General features: G+C 43.5%; 1 protein-coding gene across 3 annotated transcripts in view; it reads left to right on the forward strand.

Moving 5' to 3' along the window:
* The first annotated feature begins 7,101 nt into the window (after nucleotides 1–7,101).
* Nup205 (nucleoporin 205) overlaps nucleotides 7,102–16,773 on the forward strand; it is a 70,730-nt gene continuing 61,058 nt past the window's right edge. Inside the window, exons 1-3 of one of the 3 annotated variants that reach the window (XM_021164044.1) lie at nucleotides 7,102–7,331; nucleotides 12,903–13,045; nucleotides 15,472–15,643. In XM_021164044.1, the coding sequence (XP_021019703.1) occupies nucleotides 7,304–7,331; nucleotides 12,903–13,045; nucleotides 15,472–15,643 (343 nt within the window). In that variant the 5' untranslated portion in view covers nucleotides 7,102–7,303. Of the gene's footprint in view, nucleotides 7,332–7,451; nucleotides 7,649–7,837; nucleotides 7,855–12,902; nucleotides 13,046–15,471; nucleotides 15,644–16,773 lie in introns of those variants that run through there. The other 2 variants (XM_021164043.2, XM_021164045.2) reach the window with 2 other exon arrangements.

Genomic DNA, 16,773 nt, shown 5'->3' on the forward strand with positions numbered 1-16,773 from the left:
CTGCTGGGACATCCAGTGTCATGGACTGAACGACGATTGGATTTTTGGACTTTTTGTCAGGAGAGAGTCATTGTTGAACTACCCAGACCACAGCCTATAAGTCACATTAATAAATTCCTTACACACACACACGATTTACTAGTTCTGTTCCTTTAGAGAATCCTGACCAGTACTGCTGTAATCACGGGTTGCCTATTATGCCACATAGGGGGTTTGTGGGAATCTAAATTCAGTCTGTACACTCCTGACACAAACATTTTAATAAATGAATCATCTTCTCCACCTCAGACTCTACAATAAACTGACTTGCTTCTGAGTTGCCGTGCTCATAGCTGCAGCTGATCGGAGCATGTGCACACATGTGCTACTCCTGAGCACTGCACCTGGGGAAGATGGAAAGCGTGAGGAAGAGCAAAATTCCAATCGAGGTCCTGCCGCCACCCAGACCATCTAACGTTAGAAGCGTTCAACTTAGTCTTATCAGTGCTATCGGGCTCATTCAATGTGTACTTTAAAACGTGCAGAGCTGTGTAACGTGTTGCAGTCACATGGTTGCGTCAAGAGGGCAACAGAATTCACTGATGCTGTTGAGTGCTGAACTGATACATCTTTATTCATGGATGAGCCCTCTGCAGCTTCTAACCTGGACTCTTTTGAATTTTATGAATTGATTTGCAAACAGAAGTTTTACTCTACCTAACTTGGTGTTTTAGGCTTAGCAAGTGGTTCATACCCTTGTCAGGCCCAGAGATCTGCCATAGGAGGAAGTCTCTTTTATAGCCACACAGGACAGTCCAGCATCAGGGGAGGAAGTTATCCACCTAGTCCCAGAGTCTCTAGATACTCTCAAGAGAGGATCTTCATAAGCTACATCCTTATGATGCTGTCTTCAATAAGCCCCAGGTACACTCTAGTCATGGATGCATGTCAGGTTCTCATTGCTGAGACAAAGTACCCAAGACAATAAAATTAGTGAGATTTACTTTAGCTTAGAGTTTCAAAGATTCTAGTCCATGGTCTCTGGTTGCCTTTGCTCTGGGCCCGTGGAAGGCAGAGCCTCCTGATGGACAGTGTGGAGTAGTGCATGGTTGCTTAGCTCATGATGTCCAGGAAGCAGAGAGGGGGCTTCGATCATAAGAAAATCTCACCTCCCAAACATGTGAAGCCGTAAGTTCAAAAATGAATTAATTCATCCATGAAGTGAGAGCCCTCACTGTTCAATTACCTCCCAAAAGCTCACTTTTGAATGCTGATGTACTGGGGACAAGTTTTCAACACATGAGCTTTGGGGCACATTAAAAATCTAAACAAGACCAGGGTGTGATAGTGCACACCTTTAATTCCAGCACAGAGAGGCAGGTATATCTTTGTGAGTTCAAGAACAGCCTGGTTTACACAGTGAGTTCCAGGACAACCAGTGTTATATATAGAAAGACCCAGCCTAGAAAAGAAACAAATTTAGTGGGGCTGGAGAGGTGGCTCAGAGTTTAAGAGCACTGACTGCTCTTCCAGAGGTCCTGAGTTCAATTCTCAGCAAACACATGGTGACTCACAACCATCTGTAATGGGATCTGGTGCCCTCTTCTGGCCTGCAGGCATACAAGCAGGAAAAAGCTGTATACATAGTAAATAATTTTTTTAAAAAAAAATTAGTGATAATAAGGTGGAAATTTTTGTTCATTCTTACTCTTTTATTTTTGAGACATGGTTTCTTTGTATAGCCTTGGCTGTCCTGGAACTCACTCTGTAGATCAGGCTGGCCTCAAACTCAGAAATCTGCCTGTCTCTGCCTCCCAAGTGCTGGGATTAAAGGCATGTGACACCACTGCCCGGCTACTCATTTTTTAAAGATTTATTAATTATTATATCTATACACTGTCTTCAGACACACCAGAAGAGGACGTCAGATCTCATTACAGATGGTTGTGAGCCACCATGTGGTTGCTGGGACTCGAACTCAGAACCTTCAGAAGAGTAGTCAGTGCTCTTAATTGCTGAACCAACTCTCCAGCCTCCTCATTCTTACTCATTTGATGAATTTTTATTCATTATTTACTGGTCACTCTTCTATATGGATATTTCTGTCCAGAAGGAAGAAGTTACAAAAAAAACAAAACAAAACAAAAAAAAACTATAGTACACTATAAGAGCATAAGAAGCATTTTAACTCGGTCCGTGCTAGGAATGGGATGAAGGGAGGTAATACCCAAGGTGAGGCTTGAAGGCCAAAGCCGAGTAACCAGATGATCATATCAACAATGCAGGGAGAAAGAGGCCATGGCAGTAAGAAGAATAGGAAGGGTTTTAGGAAGAGGCTGGTTACAATGTAGAAGATGAACTGGAAACAAGTGGGACCTAAGGTGTAAGGATGGGTTCTAAGTCCTCAGCTTATGGAAAGTCCCCTTTTCATGTGAGCCAATTGCTACATTATGATTGACAGTCCCTGTGGCAGGGGATCTCAGGGGGATATATTTCCTTCTCCACCACAAGACTGTCAGTATCCCAGGGCAAATATGTCTCGGTGGGAACCTTTTAATACACATTGACTACAATAAGCGAATAGTTTTAGTGTGAGTCTGGGTGTCATGGGACTTAGGACTATCACATAGATAGGTAAAAAGGATGATGGAGAGATCTGTTAAGAGGACCCTGAGCCAGCTGTGTCAGTAGGATGATGTCATACAGTTTCCCATTAACACAGGCCAAATGATTTGGAGGAGTGGTGTAATTGGAGGATAGGTTAGTGGGTGGTTCTCAGATAGAAAGGAAGTGGGGGTCAATTCAGATGTACAGAACAGGTGCAAAGGCCTTGGCACATGACTCGGTAAATAATATTTTCACAGGAAGATGAAAGTCCAGAATGATCAGAGTAAAAGACACTACAGGAAGAAAGTGTGTGGGAGAGTCAGGCAGTGATGACACATACCTTTAGTCCCAGCATTTGGGAGGCATAGGCGTGTGGATTTTTGAGTTTGAGGCCAGCCTGGTCTACAGAGTGAGTTCCAGGACAGCCAGGGCTATACAGAAAAATATACCCTGTCTCAAAAAACCACGAAAGAAAGAAAGAAAGAAAGAAAGAAAGAAAGAAAGAAAGAAAGAAAGAAAGAAAGGAAGGAAGGAAGAAAGGAAGGAAGGACGAAAGGAAGGAAGGACGAAAGGAAGAAAGAGAAAGAGTGGGAGGTTGAAGAAGGACATGTCAGGGAATTGCTAAGTTTTCAAATGACACTATTAAGTAATAGAATATTAATGAGGACAAAACATGACATCCTTGTGGATTTGAAAACCACTCTAAGAATCCACGAGGGGGAACGAGCTGAAAATCAGAAAGAGCATTTCAAAGAAGGTTGGAAAATATCCAGTATGCGATGAGACCTTCAGAGAAGGGGCCTGGCAGGAGAGAGGAGAACAGAGCCCCAAGAATGTTTGTTTTTGTTTTTCTTTTTAAAAAAGATTTATTTGGGCTGGTGAGATGGCTCAGTGGGTAAGAGCACCCGACTGCTCTCCCGAAGGTCCAGAGTTCAAATCCCAGCAACCACATGGTGGCTCACAACCATCTGTAATGAGATCTGACTCCCTCTTCTGGTGTGTCTGAAGACAGCTACAGTGTACTTACATATAATAAATAAATAAATCTTTAAAAAAAAAGATTTATTTATTTATTTTATGTATATGAGTACAGTGTATCTGTCTTCAGACACACCAAAAGAGGGCACTGGATCCCATTACAGATGGATATGAGCCACCATGTGGTTGTTGGGAATTAAACTCAGGACCGCTGGAAGAGCATCAGTGCTCTTAACCACTGATCCATTTCTCCAGCCCCCCAGGAATGTTTGCAAGGTAGAATGAACACATGTTGTCAACTGAAGGAAGCTCAGTTTCTGAGTGACCCTCGAGTTTTTGACCTTCCCATTTTTATGTCAGCAGATAACACTTCACCTGGGTGGGAGTCCTAGTGTTCCCAGATAGAAATCACAAGTGGGCAAGGAATCGTTCTTTCAGTACGGCTGTCTACAGCCCTTGAGTAGCCAAAGCCTAGGATTTAGAGTAACAGACCCAGAGGCTTAGAACTCCAAGCTCTGGAAGTAGAGGGCTGGTGCTCCAGACTTTTGAAGTTAGAGACTTAGTCATGGTAGTCTTCTGGTCCAAGGGTTGTTGCTCTGGCCTTTACCCTCCCTGTCTTAGCTTGTTTTCCTGTTGCTGTTTTAAAATGCCCTGACAAACGCTACTCAAGAGAGAAGGAATTCTCTTCAGCTCATAGTGCAAGGGTACAACTATTCTGTCTAGACGGGAGGAGCTTGGCCACACCAGGAAGCACAGAGTGGCAAATCCATGCGTGCTGCTGCTCAGCTCCTTTCCACTCAAACAGTCAAGGATCCCCGCCAGAGGGTGGTCCACCCTTACTGAGGTGTTTTTCCTCCCACCTCAATAAACATAAAATAATTGTCCACAGGCATTCTCAGAAGCCTGTCTCACAGGCGAGTCTAGAGTCTATCAAGGTAACAATTAACACTAGCCACCATATAAACTATGTTTAGGCCGCTCAGTGGCTATTGTAATTTGTGGCTTCTAGGAGTACTAAGAAGATAGGGAGGCAGCAGCAAGTAGTATCTGTTAGCGTCACAGCTCGTGGGCCTAGGCATCAAGAACCATAGTCTTTGACAATGCATTTTGTCTCTCAGGCCTAGCGTCTCAGGGCTCCGGGTCCTTCAGGTGTAGCAGCTCCTTAGACCTCTCCCTTCCTGCAGTGAAAGCCCAGTTTCCCATCTCCTCTTGTTCTCAAGGCAGGCAGTACTCAAATTTTGTCTCTATGTCCTTCTATTGTTAAGTTTTACGCTCTGTTCTCTCTTGGCTTCTTTATATTTCAACAACACATCCTTGACATTCTCTCCCAGTTCTTAGATTGTCAGTACCCTATGACCCGCTGGAACCTGTCGGCCACTTTGGGTCTGAACCTGCTGCTATTGTAGCTGTTGTTGCCCCTGTGACCTTTGCTTCAGTAACTACTCTGCTGTCACTTCATCTGCCTGTCTTTATGCAGTCAGCTTAGCGAGCCATACTGGCCTTGTGGCCCACACCTTTAACCCCAGCACCTGGGAGGCAGAGACCACTGGGTCTCTGGGAGTTTGAGGCCAGTCTAGTCTATTTCATTTCATTTATTTTTGAAACAGGATTTCTCCATGTAGCTCTGGCTGCCCTGGGACTCACTCTGTAGACCAGGCTAGCCTTGAACTCACACAGACCTGCCTGCCTAGTGCTAGGATTAAAGGCATAAGCCACCACCACCCTGCTTTAATTTTTGTTGTTGTTGTTTTTTTGTTTTGTTTTGTTTTGTTTTTTGTTTTTTGTTTTTCGAGACAGGGTTTCTCTGTGTAGCCTTGGCTGTCCTGGAGCTCACTTTGTGGCCTCGAACTCAGAAATCCGCCTGCCTCTGCCTCCCGAGTGCTGGTATTAAAGGTGTGTGCCACCACGCCCGGCTGTTGTTGTTTTTTGAGAGAACCTTTTAATGGTCTTAAGGATGTAACAGCAGAGGCAGTTCAAAAAGGGTGTCTCGCAGCTGACTTGAAAACCAAACAGCCTGTTTATATAACCAGAAGGGGCATTTGGTAAGGGTGTTTGCACCAACCATAACACAATCCTTCATGCAAATGAATTCCTTTCTGTACCAATCACAAGTCCTCTGATGAGCCAACACCAGGAAGAGTGCTCCTCCTATAGCCTGCTTGAAAGTGGTCACAGGGTCACTGGGAGTTCACTTAGGCTAGTCTAATTCCAGTACATTCAAAGGCTAGTACAGGCTGTGGAGTGACCATGACTGGAGCATGTCTTCAGCTGTGCAAATGTGAGCATATCCCCAGGGTGTCTGTAAACTCTCCAGAATAGCAGGGCTGCTGTAAGGGCAGTCTGGTCAGTCGCTAGTGAAAGAGGTGCTTGGCTTAGAACTCTCCATTGAGGGCTGGTGAGATGGCTCAGTGGGTAAGAGCACCCGACTGCTCTTCTGAAGGTCCAGAGTTCAAATCCTAGCAACCACATAGTGGCTCACAACCATCCATAACGAGATCTGGCGCCCTCTTCTGGAGTGTCTGAAGACAGCTACAGTGTACTTACATATAATCAATAAGTAAATCTTTAAAAAAAAAAACAACAAAAAACTCTCCATTGAAGGCTTCCAAATATAAGCGAAGAGCTTTCAAGCAGATCGCTACTGACAGCAACCATTCACAGAAATCATTATATTTCACAGTAGATTTAATGAAAGCTCAAGACAGAATTAGTAGTTCTAACAGTATGTAGAAGTTAGTAGGCTTCTTAGGTTCTTATCTCACTAGCCCGCTTCCATTCTATTCTGTAACGTGTTTTTCCTTTCCTTTCTTTTCTTTTCTTTTCTTTTCTTTTCTTTTCTTTTCTTTTCTTTTCTTTTTTGAGACAGGGTTTCTCCGTATAGCCCTGGCTGTCCAGGAACTCACTTTGTAGACCAGGCTGGCCTCGAACTCAGAAATTCGTCTGTAATTTTCGAAGTACAATGTGATTATGTCTACAGAATATACTTACTAAATAGAAATTCCCAATCACTTGGACTCACTTCACTCTACTCTCTCAAGGTAAGGCTATTCAAATGAAATTTAACTTGAAATGAAGGTAACGAGAATTTTTTCTCTTTTTCTTTCTTTCTTTTTTTTTTTTTTTTNTTAAAAAAAATTCTGTGCAGAATCTTAAGCAAAGTCTTTGGCATTGGCCCACTCTGAATGCAAATCTCTTTCATCCTCCTCCTTTTAAATTCACAGTTTCCTCATTAACAGAATTTGAGCTTTATTACACCACAGTATTTTTTTTTTTTTTTGAGGACAGGTTTTCTCTGTGTAGCCCTGGCTGTCCTGGAACTCAATCTGTAGCCCAGGCTGGCCTTGAACTCAGAAATCCGCCTGCCTCTGCCTCCCGAGTGCTGGGATTAAAGGCGTGCGCCACCACGCCCGGCGAGAACTTTTTCAATTTCACTGATTTCCGTTTTTGAACACTAGTCAACTGCACGGTTTACTCGAAATAAAACTACGGGTCCCATGATGCATTGCACAGCTAGTCTCCGAACCGGTTGCCCTCGGCTTGTTTTAACGGTAATGGTCGCAGTTAGACTCGATGGCCCTAGGCCAGAGCAGGGCGGGGAGCCTTGTGCACACCCGCTCGAGCCTCACAGGGCGTTCTCGGAGGCCCTGGGGACGCCCTTGTGTTCAGGCGTCGACGCGGGCAGGCCCTCGGGCCCGGGGTCCTCCCCGCGGCAGGAGCGCTCCCTCAGTCCTCCTCCAAGATGGCGGCGCTGTTGGCGGTAAATTCGGGTGAGCGCGGCGGGNCCGCGAGGGACCCGCGGGGACCCACGGGGGGCGGGGCCGGCGAGTGGGGAGCGCTGGTGCAGTCGGGCCGTTGGCAGTGCGGGCGCGAGCGTGTGCGCAGGGCCCGCTCTCGCCGCGCTCCGGCCTGCAGCCCCGCGCCTCCTCCGTTTGAATGGCGCGCGGCGCGGCGACAGTTTGGCCCTCGAAACGGGCGTGTGAAGGGGAGGCGGAGCGGCGGGGTCCCGGGCAGCCAGGCGCGCGCCCCCAAAGCTGCTTCGTCCCCCCAATATCCTTCAGGTGTAGGCAGGCCATCTACCGCCGAGGTACGGCTCAAATGTGGGGTCCAGGCGAGTCTGGAAGGAAGCTGGTCTGGAAGCGGGCCGTGGGCGGGTCATGGGGCTGGGGGTGAGGAGGTCTTGCCAGCCGCGAGGCGGTGCCTCGGGCTCAGCACGTGCCGCCCTGCAGCGTTGTCACAGCCACGCCGGACGGTGACATCGCAGTGGAAAAGCTGGGGCTGGGGTCATCTTTGGTAATTGGAACCCCTCAGAGATGCTTGAAGAAGTGGATGAGTTTTGACTTGTCCATGGTTCCAGGAACGCAGTGCCGGTCGTTAGTAGGGAGGACTTAGATGTCAAACATTTTGTACGAGGTCTGGCACTCCTGAACACGGATTTAGGCACTCGATTCATGAGAACAATTAATAGACAACATAGCAAACGTTTACGGGCCATCTTTTTCAGCGGGACTGTTTTGTTTTTAAACTGTTTTTGGTACTGGTTCTTGCCAGTTTACCAGTATTTTTTGAAAATTACATAAATCTGAGTTTTGTACATTAGACCATCTCAGAAGTGGTATGGTAAATTAATTGTTCAGTAGAAATGAAGTTTTTCTGTGTATTGACAACATATTGTCTGCTCACTGGAGCAAGTGTTAGACTTGCTTTATTTCGTTGAATCCCTTTATACCTGGTGTATGTGTGTATTTCATTTATATATTTGGAGTAATGCAATTAAATATCTCAGATTTAATTTGGAAGCAAAGACTTCCAGTGATTACATAATTTCTCCAAAATTAAACAGTTAATGCTTTTTTTTTTCTTCCCTGCCCCCCCCCCCAACACACACACACACACACACACACACACACACAGGGTTTCTCTGTGTAGGCCTGGCTGTCCTAGAACTCACTCTGTAGACCAGGCTGGCCTCAAACTCAGAAATCCACCTGCCTGTGCCTCCCAAGTGCTAGGATTAAAGGCATGTGCCACCACTGCCCAGCCAGTTAATGCTTTTAAGCACAACTTTATGACATTATCACGCTTGTCCCCCTCAAAGTAGTTAAATAAATGCACTACTGAATTTTTTGAAAAGCCAGGCTTCCATGTTATAGTTCTGTTACATACATTTTTAGCACATAATATCCTGAGTTACCATTAAACACAAGCCACTGATGGAAAGAAACAGTTGTCACTAGCTCCCAGGAGTATAGTGTATACAGGAGAGCTTAAATTGGCCTCAAGAAAAGAAAGCCAGGAGTCAGTCAAGAGAGTTATTTTATTTTTTGTCACCTTTGGGAAGAACTGAAGCATCCATAGATGAATGGATGATGAGTGAGTGAGTGAGTGGATAAATGAAACATGATGAACACACAAAGGAATATTACTCAGTTTTAAAAAGAAGGCAGTACTGTCACGTGTACATGTATGATCTTTGAGGACATTGAGTGAGATACTCAACAGACACAAGACTCTACACACAACAATGATACTTAACCTAGTGTAGCTAAACTAAAGAAAAAAAAGTAGAATTAGGATGGCAGTCACCAAGGCTAGAAAAATGAGAGGTGGTGGTGATTTAATTATTACTATGTCCCCGCACCAGAACAAGTGTTAGGCTTGCTTTATCTCATTTAATCCCTTTATACCCCATATGTATATGTGTATGTGTATAATATTTGCAGTAGTGCAATTAAATATCTCAGATTTAATTTGGAAGCAAAGACCTCTAGTGGTTAAACAATTCTCCAAAATTAAACAGTTAATGCTTTTAAGCACAACTTTATGACATTACATCATGGCCTGGCCCTTGCACCGGCGCCCCCCCCCCCAATAGTTAAATAAATGCACTACTAAAATTTTTGAAAAGCAAGCCTTCCATGTTTTAGCTATTAGGTCAGACTAAACCCTCCTCTGCCCTGACCTCTCTGCCTAGGTCACATACCCTTAGTATGTACCCTTTTGACCTGATTACCCTTCCTTCAGACCACATAGGCAATTGGGTTTGTTTCCTTATTAAACTGAACTCATCCATGATGAATAGTTAGATGTGATATGCAGGAAGTATCCCAAAACATTTAAGGAAGTGTTTCTCAAGGTGAGTTTAAATACATACTAGAGGTTTTGAAAAAAATATATTCACCTTTCATTTGTTACTGGTAAAGGGATATTTACTGAAGTTGGGCCACTGTAGATGACTCTTGTGTATGTAAACTAGTTGATGTGTTGATGTTCATGGACTGTGTAGGTGAGTGCACGTGATATGTGTGCATATATTTTCGATTTCTTACTGGCTGTCTCATTAAGAGGAAAAAATGGAATTTGTCTATGTAGTTTACTGAGTTTATATACCAATCATGTGTAATACAAAGACAGTATTAGTTTTTCAGAAATCTTTAGGAGTGCAGCCTTCTGAGGATTGGGATTACAGATATGTTTGTACTCTGGTTCGTTTGTGGTATAGCTTTCTTTTTTTTTTCCCCTTTGTTTTTTTTGAGACAGGGTTTCTCTGTGTCTACCTGGCTGTCCTGGAACTCACTCTGTAAACCAGGCTGGCCTCGAACTCAGAACTCAGAAATCTGCCTGCCTCACTGCCTCCCACATGTTGGGATTAAAGGCGTGTGCCAGCACTGCCTAGCTGTGTTTTAGCTCTTTATAAGGTTTCTGAAACCTCTATGATAAGGCAGTTCCCAGTTTGCCCCACATCAGGGATTGATCCAGGGCTTTGAGTTCTACAGTGAACTCCAGTGAGGCTCCCTTTATCCTGTGCCCACTCAGTTGCCAGTTGTAATTTCTCTCTACACCTCTAAGCCTTTTCTCACTAGTCTACTGTCCTCACCTTAGTTTAGCTTTCGTCACCGCTTTACCTGCCTATTCCCAGCGTTCCTGTTCCAGCGCACATTCACCACAATACTACTGCTCACCCTGGTAGCTGTCTGTCTGGGTTTGGCTTTGTTTGTTTTGTTTTGGGGTCACAGACTACAGGTTGAATATCACTCATAGCTAGATTTTGTGTGTGCATGTGTGCGTGCTTGCTTGCTTGCATGGAGTTCCTGGTTGAGCAGCCCTGATCTATGATCTAGAGTCTGAAACTCTTTGAGCCTCATGTTGCTTGTCAAACTTTTTAGTCTTTGCTGCAATCCAAAGTTCAGACCTATGCTGTCCTTTACCTTCACAGAGAGAGGGCCAGGAAAACAATCCTGAGGGAAGTTACCAGAATCAAGAGACAGGACCTCATTTTGGCAGGCTCAGAAGTGGCTTTTGTTAGTGTATCTAGTTAATTGACTTCTTTATTCAAATTCAAGAAGACAGGTAGCTAGACCAGCATGCTAATGTATTGATGTGTGCATGGGTACTCAAGTCACTTTGTCAGCAGGATCTTCACTGTAGAAATTCATGGGACGAGGTACAGTTAGTTTTGAGATGGAATATTGCTGTATTTCCAGGCATATCTCACTCAGGGACTAGAGATCTCTTGCTTCAGCTGACCAAGTAGTTGGGGCTTTATTACACGTATCTGTCAGCCACCACATCTGGCTGACAAGGAGCTGGACTTTTTAACCAGAGATTGGCAAATATGGGATTGAAGTAGGAGAAGCACAGCAGGGCGTTGGATGATTGAGGTATCTGATTTCCTTCTCTCTAATCCTCACTCAGAAGACCAGACAGTGCTTCCTGGTCCTGAAGATGAGCCAAGGGCCTTTTTCTCCATAATCATGCCTTCTACTGCCAAGATATGCTTGTGGCCCTAGGCGCTCCTGTTCATATGTTCTGTTAGTCTCTTAAACTTAATTGTGTTTATGTGTGTGAATTGGGTTGAATCCAAGGCTCCACACATGCTAAGCATGTGCTCTGCCCCGTCAACACTTCCAAGACCTGACTTGTTTGTTTTAGTGCTGTGGTTTAGTCTCACTTCAAGCAGGCTTACTTAGATCAATCTTAACTCCCTCATTTACTGTGCTATTTGCTAGATATTTTTGACATCCCTAATTCATCTTCTGAAACACACTAACTTGCCAATTATTTTGTATAGAGGTATACATAACCAGTGGGTATAGCGCACTGGTTAGGGAAGGGACTGGTATCCACAGCACTGGTGTGACTTTCCCTGAGTGTTTCAACTATCTCGGTTTTTGTATTTGCAGAACAGAGGAACCTATAGTGACCAGATTTTGTAAGATAACAGCCATACATGTAAATCTGGGCCATGCTAATAAGCTGTACAGCAACAGCTTAGTAAGGATCATAAAAGTCCTTAATGTTTCTTTGCTTCTTAAAATAGCCAGTGTCCCAGCTAAAACAAAGTATATCTTTCAATTTCCTACATAAAATGTTTTCACAAAATCTGCTTTTCACAAGGGTCTTAGGGAGGGAAGGAGATGTACCTTTGTTGAGTGTCTGTGATACAGAGGTTTAATGCTATATGTTTTACTTACTTTTAAAAACAACTTGTAAACTGCTGAGTGTGGGTGCATAGGCCTGTAATCCTAGCACCTGGGAGCATGGGGTGGGTTTCAGACTAGCCTGGGCTATAGAAACTATCTGAAGAAACAAAACAAAACAAAACAAACTGAAAGAAGGAAACACCAAGAACTGTAAGCCTTAGGAGTGGGTAATGCTTTTGACTAGTTTGTCTTTTAAATTTTAGTTTAATTTTGTGTATGTGCACATATGTGTACATGTGTGTGCATGCATGCATGTGCTCACACACATGTATTGACTGTGTACCACATGCATGCAGGAACCCTTGGAGGTCAGAAGAGGGGTTGGATGGTTGTGAGCCGCTCTGTAGGTACTAGGAACCAAACTCCTCTACAAGAGCATCACTAAATCCCTGAGCCAGCTCTCCAGTCCATTAGGTTGTCTTTCTCTTTTTGTTTTGAGTCAAAGCTCAGTATTCAGTCTTTGCTGGCCTGGAACTAGCTATGTAGACTAGGCTGCCCTTGGGTTTATAGAGCTCAGCCTGCCAGTGAACCTCAAGTGCTGGGATTAAAGAGGTGTGCCACCATGCTCTGCCCTTCTGCTTTATACAAAGGGAAACTAAAGGAGAAAGGGATTTATGAATCGGTCAACCAGGTTCAGCTGACAGTACACTCTAGTTTGGGTTTGTTTGATTTTTATGTTGTTAGAAAGCAAGTTTATATTGTTGCCAAAGATTTCTAATTAATCATACTGTTATGTTTTTGCCCTGTGTCTGTAAGTTTTTATATTAGAAGTAGACATTAGCGCTTCCTTTGGTAAATGCGAGTGTGGCTAATATGTGGATGACGTGTATCTCACACTGATCTTCATTTTCTTTCAAGCTGCCAGCCTGTGGGGACCCTACAAAGACATTTGGCAGACGGTTGGAAGTGCTCTTTGGAGAAGACAGCCTGAAGCTGTCCACCTTCTTGACATGATTTTGAAGAAACACAAACCCGACTTCATTTCACTGTTCAAAAACCCAGTAGGAAGTATTCTTCTTTGTTTCTTGTTTGTTGTTGTTGTTTAATAAATCTGGAGAGTGGTGATCTTTTTAGATCTATTTATTTATTTGCTTGTTAATTAACTCCGTGGGGGCATGAGCATTCCCTGGTGCACATGTGGAGGTAAGATGAGGACCTGCAGGAGTCAGTTGTGTGGAAGCTGGGGCTCGAACTTGGGCTCTCAGGCAAGGTGGTAGGAGGCTTACTTGCCAACCTCACACTGTCTTGTTTGTCTTTTTAAAGAAGAAAGGACAAGTGAACTCTCTGTAAATACATGGCTTGAGTTACACTAAGTAATTCAAGTTTTTTAAAAATCCTCCTTCCCCAAGCAATTTATTGTCTTTTTATTTTTATAGAACTTACTGTTGAATTTATCTCCAGCTAAGTGGTAAATGTAGTATCTGAATATGATTTAGGAAATGCAGTTTATCCCACAAATGCTACTTGCCTTATAATTTCTGGCCTATGATTGACAGTACACATAACATTCACTGGTTACTTATTTTCAGACACACTTATGCATTTGAAGTCTCTGTAGTGCCGTGGGAACTATTAGCTAAACTAATTATTCATCACTGTACCTTGAAACCTTCTCAGTAGAAGGGACTACAGTGGAGGATTTGAGTGTGGAGACTCCTTTGCTTTTGGGCAGTTTTCTGTTTTTCTGGCTTGTTTTGTTTGTTTGTGATAAGGTATTATCTCACTCATCTCTCTCTGTCTACGGCTGGCCTGGAACTCAAGTAGCTCAGGGTGGCTTTTATCCTCCTGCCTCACTCAGCCTCTGGCTGGGATTATACTATGAGCAGTCATTTCTATCTCACAGTTGTTTGGTTTTTAAACCTTTATTGTGTGTGGCATGTACAGTGTCAGAGGACAGATTTTGGTGGTTGATTCTGTGTTCTTTCATTGTGTGGGTTCTAGCTATTGTATTCTGGTCTTGTCGGAAAGTGACTTATTACACTGAGCCACCTCACCTCTTTGGCAGTTTGCTCTGTATGTGTGTGTTTCTAGAGATGAAATCTTATGACCTTGCACATTTTATTGTACATACTATGCTCTACCATCTACCATTGAGCTCTACTGTTTTTTAAAAGTCTTTTAATTTTTGAAACAGTCTTTCCAACTTGCTCAGGCTGGCCTTGAACCTATGATCCTGAGTAGCCAAGATGTGGATCTGTTCTTTCTTGTGATTTTTTTTTTTTTTTTTTTANAANAAGGAGCTCTGGCTTGGAGCTGGGAACCAGCTGAGCTGAAACTCCTGTCTTAGCTCTCCCTGAGAAGGTTGTATGATCTCAGACAAGTTACCTAGTGCACTTTAGTACCATTTCTGTATTATAGAGGAGTTGGATTAAATGATCCAGGGAATTCTTCAGGATCTGAACTTTGACAGTTTGTTATTGTACTGGCTAGTTTTGTGTTAACTTTGACACAGGCTGGAGTTATCACAGAGAAAGGAGCTTCAGTTGGGGAAGTGCCTCCACAAGATCCAGCTGTGGGGCATTTTCTCAATTAGTGATCAAAGGGGAGGTGCCCATTGTGGGTGGTGCCATCCCTGAGCTGGTAGTTTTGGGTTCTATAAGAGAGCAGGCTGAGCAAGCCAGGGGAAGCAAGCCAGTGAGTAACATCACTCCGTGGCTTCCGCATCAGCTCCTGCTTCCTAACCTGCTTGAGTTCCAGTCCTGACTTCCTTTGGTGATGAACAGCAGTGTGGAAGTGTAAGCTGAATAAACCCTTTCCTCTCCAACTTGCTTCTTGGTCATGATGTTTGTGCAGGAATAGAAACCCTGACTAAGACAGTTATCTATCAGAGATTTCTCTGTGTTAAATAGTTGAATCAAGGAGGTTTTAAGGGGCCTAATGAGGTGGCTTAGTACTAGAGCACTTGCCTAGTGTGTGTCCATTTGTGGGTTACATCCCTACCACCACACATATAAAAAGAGTTTTGTAGGATATAAAATCATGTTACTAATTTATGATTCACTCTACAAAGTAATACTATTGCTTGTTACTTAATATAGTTCATATGTCCATTTGAATTTTTGTATGTAACTAGAACATTCACTTAGATATGTGGAAAACAGAATAGTATTGGTTTGTATTTTTCCTGGTTTTTATGGAGCTTAGCAGATAGTTTTGAGAAGGTAGTACTGGAAAAGTTGAAGGTGGTGCCAAGTGTTGCCTCATATCCCCTAGTTCTCGATAACTAGATAAGAAACACTTCAGTTTGTCATGCTACCAGGCTTCATTGTTTTTGTTTGCATTCAGGCTGCCATGACTCTACTTACCTGGCCTCCAAATATAGGATTAAAGGCATGTGCTGCCTTGGCCAACGAGGCTGCGTTGTCATGAACTGACTTCTTGCTAGGAGCACTATTTTCATTACTTGATTATAATTTTATCATTCTAGCCCAAAAATGTTCAACAGCATGAGAAAATTCAGAACGCCAGTTCAGAGGGTGTTGCTATCCAGGGGCAACAAGGAACCAGGCTTCTTCCTGAGCAGCTCATTAAAGAAGCATTTATCATCAGTGACCTTTTTGATATTGGGGAAGTGTCAGCTGTTGAGCTTCTCCTTGCTGGTAAGTTGACATTTAGCTGAAAGGGTGATATGTACTCAGAATCATGAAGCTAGAACCCCTATCTTGGACTTTGGTTTTCTTTTAAAGATTTATTTATTTCACACACATGAGTTTGCATTGCTGTCCTCAGACCCACCAGAAGAGGGCACTGGATCCCATTAGAGATGGTTGTGAGCTGGGATTTGAACTCAGGACCTCTGGAAGAGCAGTCAGTGCTCTTAACCACTGAGCCATCTCTCCAGCCCCCTAACTTGGACTTGTTATTGTTTGGGTAATAAATGGGTTTAAAATGTTTACTTATTTATTTTATGCATATGTGTGTGCCTGAGTATATGTATGTGCACTATACTCATTTAATCGCTATGGGAGGTCAGAAGAAGGTATTGAATACTCTGGAACTGGGCTTAAAGGTGAATACGAGCCACTTTGTGGGTGCTGGGAAGTGCTCTTAACTACTGAGCCATCTGTCTAACCCCTTAACAGATTGTTTTTAAAGATGTCATTTACTTGACAGAACAATTCAAAATATTTAATTTTTCTTGTATTAAAGGGCAAGCTTAATGTTGTTGATGAATTGCCTTAAGGTGGGCCTTGATGTAGTAATTTACCAGCAGAGATGAAGTTGCATCCCTAGAATGCATGGCTCAAGGCAAGTGCTGTCATGCAGTGGGCAGGAAGGCAAGGTTTACTGGCTTTTTTTTTTTTGAGTGTCTTTTGGAGTGGGTTATTTGGTGATGAATGACTAGGTAAAATATAAGATAATTTTAATAATAATTAAAACCAGGAAGAAAATAGACTGCACATCAGGGCAGAGAGACATCAGGGCTGATTAAGGTAGTTCTGATTAGTGGGCTTAGTCAAGGCCTTTCTGAGGTGAGAACATTTGACATAGTCCTGAATCATGCTTAGATGCCAGCTCCCCAGACTCCTTGGTAAAGAAGGCTGGTAGAGGCACAAGGAGCATGCTCTTCAGGTCTGAGTAAATGCATGCTTAAAAGAAAAAGACTGCTGTGACTGGGCATGGTGAAGAAGGGAGAGTGGAGGGACTCATCCCAGCAGTATTACTGGGGGACTGAAACAAGCATGTACAATCCTAGATGACCTAGAAGTCAATTTGTGGCTGCTACATA

The sequence above is a fragment of the Mus caroli genome, chromosome 6 (assembly GCF_900094665.2).
Source record: "Mus caroli chromosome 6, CAROLI_EIJ_v1.1, whole genome shotgun sequence".
NCBI lineage: Eukaryota > Metazoa > Chordata > Mammalia > Rodentia > Muridae > Mus > Mus caroli.